Source organism: Sceloporus undulatus, chromosome 2 (genome assembly GCF_019175285.1).
Source record: "Sceloporus undulatus isolate JIND9_A2432 ecotype Alabama chromosome 2, SceUnd_v1.1, whole genome shotgun sequence".
Lineage (NCBI taxonomy): Eukaryota > Metazoa > Chordata > Lepidosauria > Squamata > Phrynosomatidae > Sceloporus > Sceloporus undulatus.
Genome location: NC_056523.1, coordinates 185692174 through 185699596, shown reverse-complemented (window position 1 = coordinate 185699596; position 7423 = coordinate 185692174). Strand labels below are relative to the sequence as shown.

Sequence of the window (7423 nt, the reverse complement as noted above, 5' to 3'; positions counted from 1 at the left end):
TCCGCCCCTGGAGGGTGGAAGCTCCACCCCCCGGCTTCGGCCCCCCAGTTGTCAGAGGGACAGCAACCCGGCCCCTGGCTCAAAAAGGTTGCCTACCCCTAAAACAATAAAAATAAAGATTGTGTGCCGGTATGCGTGTAAACATACACACATACCAGCACACAATCTTTATTTTTATTACACACATACCGGCACTTTATTTTATTACACACATACCGGCACACAAACACATCATACAGTACACTCCTGATGTTCTGTTCAAAATTGACTTTTATCTAGCATCTAGGCAATCTTATTATTTTTAAGAATACACCCCAAATACTCATCCTATCTCCAAAATATCTTTACTACATACATACTGATCACTCTTGAGTCTGTCTGCATTTCCTCTACTCACACATCATGGTACAGTGAGGATATTCAGTGTCTGAGGGTTCTGTGTTTAGCAACTAACAATGCCCTCATGTTTTCTGATTAGATATGTGGCCTAGGTAAGGTCCATCCAGATATGGCATGAATCCTTTCAAACTTGGGAAAGGAATTAGAAATCATGTTTATTCTGGGGCAGAGTTCAATACCAAATGAAGCCACTGTTGGGCATTCCTATGTTAGCTGCATCAGGATGTTCCCTCAGAGACCCAGATCTCCAGTATTATACTATTATACCCAGTTCAGTTCAATAAGAATGGGTTGTATAGCTAATCTGTACGTTGTTCTTTGATACTTTTCTGGTTACATGGCCAAGATAGTGACTATGGTGCATTACAGACCGCCTAAAAGTGGCGGTCTCTCGGCGCTGCAGGTTGCTCCGCGAGGGATCCGCAGCGGCAAAAAGAATGGTGCTTCTTTTTGCGGCATGCTAATGACGCCGCAAGGCGCCAATGGCGCACTCGTGATGTCATTAGTGCTGCGCGACGTCCAGACGCTATCCGTCCGCCACATCAAGATGGTGGCGTCCGTGTGTACGGGTGCCACCATTTTGTACGGACCCAGTACATACTAGGGTTAGGGGCGTCAGGAAGTGACGCCCCTTCCTAACCCTAGTACGTCCTGGGGACGTACAGTCAGCCCTTCTTATACATGGATTTGTTATACACGGATTCAAGCATACACGGTTTGAAAATGTTCCAAAAAAGTATACATTTCAATTATCAAACCTTGATTTTCCATTTTTTATAAGGGACATCGTTTTCCTCTGCCATTATATTTAATGGGACTTGAGCATACACGGATTTTGTTATACACTGGGGATCTTGGAACCAAACACCAGCGTATAACAAGGGTCCACTGTACTATACGCCCGTCTGGAACGGGCCATAGAATCATAGAGTTGGAAAAGACCCCAAGGGCCATCCAGTCCAACACCCTGCCATGCAGGAACTCATAATCAAAGCACCCCCAACAGATGGCCATCCAGCCTCTGTTTAAAGGCCTCCAAGGAAGGAGATTCCATCACCCTTCGAGGGAGTGTGTTCCACTGTCGAGCAGCTTTTACTGTCAGGAAGTTCTTAATATTTAGGTGGAATCTCTTTTCCTCTAGTTTGAATCCATTGCTCTGGATCCTGTTCTCTGGAGCAGCAGAAAACAAGCTTGCTCCATCTTCAATATTACATCCAAATATTTAAACAAGGCTGTCATATCACCTCTTAACTTTCTCTTCTCCAGGCTAAACAAACCCAGCTCCCTAAGTCTCCTCATAGGGCATGGTTTCCAAACCCTTCACCATTTTGGTTGCCCTTCTCTGGACATGCTCCATCTTCTCAACATTCTTTATGTGGTCAATCCATTCTCAAACTGTTAGAAAAAGAAAGTGGTCTTATTAAAGAAGACTCCATCATTTTAGCAAATTGGCAAATGAGATGCATTTTTATGAGTCCATTCATTTTGTACAGACTGGATTGACTTAGTCATGCTTAAATTATATTCATTGAAGTTAGTGAGACTTAAGTTAGTCACAGTTTACTTGCTCCATTGATTTCAGTGGATCTGCTCTAAGTATGACTGAATTTGGATCTCACCTGTTCTCCTAGTTAATAAGAATATTACAAATGGCTTGCTGGGTCATGTGGCATTTCAATATGTTGAGAGCACTGGCTAGATACGGAAGGTTACTGAGTGGGGAGAATGAAATTTACCTAGGGAAACTCACTAGGGGTTTTTGTTTTCTGTCCCAGTTGTTCCTGTTCCAGCTACTGCGTGGCCTAGCCTACTGCCACCGTCAGAAGGTGCTGCACCGAGACCTCAAACCCCAGAACTTGCTAATTAATGAGCGAGGGGAGCTCAAACTAGCAGATTTTGGTGAGTCCAAATCAGCTGTCCATTCTTGCTGTGTAGAATACCTTTGGCTTTTGCTAACAAGTATATTTAGGGTTTTAATTTTTTTTTTTCTAGGATTGGCCCGGGCAAAATCAATTCCCACCAAAACCTACTCCAATGAAGTGGTAACACTGTGGTACCGACCACCTGATATCCTCCTGGGCTCTACAGAGTACTCTACACAGATTGACATGTGGTAAGGATTTGGTTAATTGCTTCAACCTGGCTCTTATCTCTTACCCTTCAGTGGCTGCTACAGTATGTGTGTGTCGGGGGTGGGGGCTATTTAGAAGAGACACAGTGTTCCCTGAATGTCCCTTCCTGGTATTTTTCTTATTCTCAATGTATATGTCAAGACTCCTTCATAGCCCTGTGGAAATTCACATTCTTTCTTGGTGGTTTAAATTTGCCTATTAGTGGTGGTGGTGGTAGTAATAGCAGCAGTAGTAGTAATAATAAAAAGAGAAGCAGCAGCAACAGCCTGGAGTAAAATCAGTTGTTTTAATAGTCTGTGCATACATCAGTGATCTCCTGAGCTTGACATACCCTTCACCCCACTGACCCTCCTTCAAATTCCAAAGATCTTTTCTTTTTTTTAAATACATTCATATCTTCCTCACTTTTTTTATATCCTGTCTTTTTCCCAGGCTGGGACTCAAGGTAGCTTACAGAATACAAGAATGCACTTACAGTTAAAAGCATATAAGATGAAGAGTAAAACAAGATTAAGTAACAACTGACTTAAAATCAATTCAACTCTTCCTTTAAGACAGATTAAAAACAGTACAGCACCATAAATATTTTTTGTTGAAAACAGTTTTCAAAAGCTTGGTGGAAAAGAAAGATCTGCAGCCACAGAGAAGGCTTTCTCCCGTGTTCCCACCAGCCATGGCTGTGAAGGCAGTGAGATAGAGAGAAGTGCCTCTCCTGCAGATCTTAGAGCTTGGGCAGATACGGTCTTTTCCAAAAAAAAAAAAAATCAGCCTCAGATCCATTTTACCTGAAAAAATTACTCCAGTGGGCATCATTTAGCCCAGGGGTAGGCAACCTTTTTGAGCCGGGGGCCGGGTTGCTGTCCCTCAGACAACTGGGGGGCTGAAGCCAAAAAATTAAAAATTTATTTTAAAAAAAAAAATTAAATATATAAATAAACCAGGACAAATGTAGGACAAAATTTTCAAATGGAAGACACTTTTTTTAAAAAAATGGAGGACACGTGAAAAAATTTGCTGATTTTTTAAAAAATGTTAATATAAATGCATGTTTCTGAGGCTTCTATAGACAATTGCCCCCCAAAGGCCCCGGCGGCAATCGGCGGCAGGACTGGGCTGGGGCCGGTCCCAAGGCCTTGCCGGGCCGCATCCGGCCCATGGGCCACAGGTTGCCTACCCCTGATTTAGCCTTTTAACACTATTTCAATCCCAGTCCATTCTTAATAGCAGACAGTCACATCCCAGATGACCTGGAAAAGATTTAGCAATCTCCAAAATGTTACTTCCAGTTCCTTGAAAATGGCTTCCACTGACTTCCCCCCCTCCACTGATATTGGAGAAATTTGGGGGAAATAGCCCTCCAGTCTTCAGAGCTCTAAGAAAAGGTGCAGCTCATTTTCTGTTTTGTCTGTTTTTTGAAGCAAAACCTGAGGCTAGTTGAGTTGTTTAGTAATGTTTGTATTAACCAGTGTGTTGCAAGCTCACAACAGGAGAAGACACCTAACAGAATAAGGAGGCTGATGCTAGAGGCAAACAGATTGATGGCCCAAATCAAATAGCCACTGATTCCTTATAAAATGCTGTCTAGGTTGTGTCAGCCATTTCTCAACAGTGCCAGTCAGCTTTGCTGGGCCTCAAAAAACAACTTCCAGGAACTGGGAGTGCGCTGTAGAACACAGTCCGCATTCTTCAGTGGGTATACATGACAAGAGAAGTTCATTAGTGGTCAACAAACAGGGTGATGTGTGAACTATGACTTGTTTCCACATAAAGATTTGTGTATGATCAGCTTCCAAGGAGACTCAAGCTTCCCTACAAGGCTCTTTGAAACCATTGCTTTATGACAATTTTACCCAGTCTTTCTTGATCCTAACAGATGTTTTGGACTACAGCTCCCATCAGCTTCAGCCAGCATGGCCAATGAGTCTTTGGCAGTGGTAGTTGTAGGCCAGAACATCAGGAAGGACCCGAGTTGAGAAAGGAGTTTGCTGATTCTCATTTAACAGGGGCCTTTCTGGGGTAAATCCAAAAAGACGTGCCTCTGTCTCAGTGGGGGCTAGATCATACTGGTGCCATAGGGCAGATTCTAGAATATTCCTTAATCATCCCGGGATATGCAGGAATTTTCTGCCAAATGCAAAGGTTTCATTGCTGAGGTGTTGGAGCGCCACAGCAGACTCGTGATGGAAAGGGTTCTTTGGAAGTGTAGAGTTTGAAATGTGCTGCCTTGTAAACATGCTGTTAGTGTAATAGGTGTGGCTGAAAATGCTCTAAATAAATCTTTGTCAGTGTCTGTTTAAAATCAAAATTTACCCACATTTTATACAAAGATCTGAATTTTGTTATCTGTCCAAAATGATGCAGTCTAAGCACATTTTTGTATATTTGCATAATTCTGCTTCTGGTTGTCATGGATGGGACAAAAGATTGTAGAGTGCTGGATCTCCACCTTCAGTGGCCATTGGGAACCTCTGTTATTTCTTGAATATCAGAAATAACATTAATTTTTTTTAGAACAGCTAAATATGTGCTGATTTGTTGTTGTTGTTGTTGTTATTATTATTATTATTAAGCTTTATTTATATAGCACTGTAAATTTACACAGCACTGTACATACAATCTTTTAATTAGACGGTTCCCTGCCCTCAGGCTTACAATCTAAGAAGACATGACACAAAAGGGGAAGGGAGTGGAGGATGGAGCCAGATGCTTTCTGAGAAGGGCTCAGCTCCTTTGGGGAGGCCTGATGGGATTGGCCCACCCCTCTCTCCCTCAGAAGCCAGGATGGAGCCAGATGCCTTCTGGGAAGGGTTCATTTCCTTTGATTAATATGCATGATGTATTCCATTAATGGGGTTTGATGTTTCTGAGATCAAGATATTTTTGGACAGAATCTGAGATCATGCTTTTTAAAAAACTAATTTTTAAATAGAAAAGGTACTGGGGTAAGTCACCAAGAGGATTCCAGTCAAAGTAACTGAGGCTGCTGTCACGCTGCAGAATTAATGCAGCTTGACACCACTTTAACTGCCATGGCTCAATGCTGTGGAATCCTAGGATCTGTAGTTTTGTGAGATATTTAACGTCTGTTAGCATTCTGGTGCTTCAGCAAGTTGCAAATCCCAGCATTCCATAGGATGGAGCCATGGCAGTTCAAATGGTTTCAAACTGCATTAATTCTGAAATGTGGCAGCAGCTTCAGAGTCAAATGACTGACAGAAGTAAGACATAAGAATTAATGAGTATATTTTACACTACAAATGAAGGTCCTTGCTAGTTTTTTTGCTGCTGCTGAGTCCTGCTAATCTCTGCATCCTCTCTCTCTCTGTGCACATAGGGGTGTGGGCTGCATCTTCTATGAGATGTCCACAGGACGGCCGCTGTTTCCAGGCTCCACAGTTGAGGAGCAGCTGCACTTCATTTTTCGGATATTAGGTACAATCCAGGCAAGGGCACAGTTGCTGACAAATAAGTGAAGGGGTGGGAGGGTCATAGCACAGGCTGCATTAAAGATTCACAACAACTGTTGTAGGTGGCTTTGCCCCACTCAAACAGTCAGTTGGTAAAGGAAAGGGCAAAGAAGTTGAACATACATTTATTCATTTTAAAGAAAATGATGTTGAATGTCATTACAATATTTTGTTGAAAGTGTTCTGTCCTTTTCAATTCAAAGAAAGGAGGTTATATAATTGTAATCATCATTGTGTTCATCCAAGATATTCTCTGTCTCCATTGAAAATATAGCACAGTAGGAAAAAGGAAAGAAGGGAGAGGAGAAAAACAACAAACTTAATGCTCCAGATCTTAAAGTAAACAGACACAAATAGTCTGTTAACTTTAAAATGTAGCTGGTATGTCAGCTGTTCAGGGAGAGAGGTGACAAGAGGAGATGTTCTTCTAGCAGGGCCAATGAAATGGCCCTGCTTCTCATCTCTCCTTCTGCTCTACAGTATGATGGAATGGCTGCTCCTGAGTGATGTGATAGTAAGGCTGTGACAATACTATTTGGAGATCCAGTGTAGTGTAGAGAGTTCAGTGTTGCAGTAGGACAGTGTAGTGTAGAAAGATCAGGATTCAAATCCTAAGGACACCCACTGGGTAACCTTAGGAAAGTCACACTCTCTCGGCCTCAGAGGAAAGATATGGCAAAAAAAATCCCTCAGAAAAGTCTTGCAGAGAAAAAATCATGATAGGTTTGCCTTAGGCTTGGGGTCACCATAAGTCAGAAATTACATGAAGGCACATGATGACAAAATTCTCCTTAAAAGCCCCATTTCCCTAGTAGGCAGCGCTCTGTTCCACAGTTGTTGCCTTGCTGGTCCCATGTTTGCAGCTTTTCCAATCTCAGTTCTTCTTTTCCTGCATTGTCAGGGACACCCAATGAAGAGACGTGGCCAGGAATCTTATCCAATGAAGAATTCCGAACCTATAATTATCCCAAATACCGTCCTGAGGCCCTGATTAACCATGCCCCTAGGTAAGTGTTGCCATGGCCTTAATAGGATGTGGTGCTCTCTAAAAGCCAAGAATCCAGATTATCACTACTGAATAGAGAAGGGCCTGCTGTGCCTTCTTTCTATTTTTTTTCTAATTTTGCAGAGAAATAATATAATAAATGTTGAATATGTTGATTCTTCATGCTCTCACAGTTTCAAGTATTTTTGTGACCTTATCACGGGTCAGCAACCTCCGGCCCGCGGAGGCCTTTCGGCCAGACCCTGGCTGCTGCTGCCGCCGCTGCCGATTGTGGCTTTTCACTGCTCTGGGCGCCGCCATTTCCCCCCAAAATGGCGGCAAAGTCTCGCACAACCTTCCCCGAGGTCACGCGAGACTTCGCCACCATTTTGTGGGGAAAATGGCGGCGGCCTAGAGGCGAAGTCTCGCACGACCACTAA

The 7423-nt window shown here is 42.9% G+C and overlaps 1 protein-coding gene across 5 annotated transcripts in view; it reads left to right on the top strand.

Moving 5' to 3' along the window:
• CDK16 (cyclin dependent kinase 16) overlaps positions 1-7423 on the top strand; it is an 81804-nt gene that overhangs the window by 58900 nt on the left and 15481 nt on the right. For all 5 annotated transcript variants that reach the window (XM_042449434.1, XM_042449436.1, XM_042449437.1 and 2 more), the window contains 4 exons: positions 2175-2298; positions 2392-2512; positions 5866-5963; positions 6900-7005. In XM_042449434.1, the coding sequence (XP_042305368.1) occupies positions 2175-2298; positions 2392-2512; positions 5866-5963; positions 6900-7005 (449 nt within the window). The remainder of the gene's footprint in view (positions 1-2174; positions 2299-2391; positions 2513-5865; positions 5964-6899; positions 7006-7423) is intronic.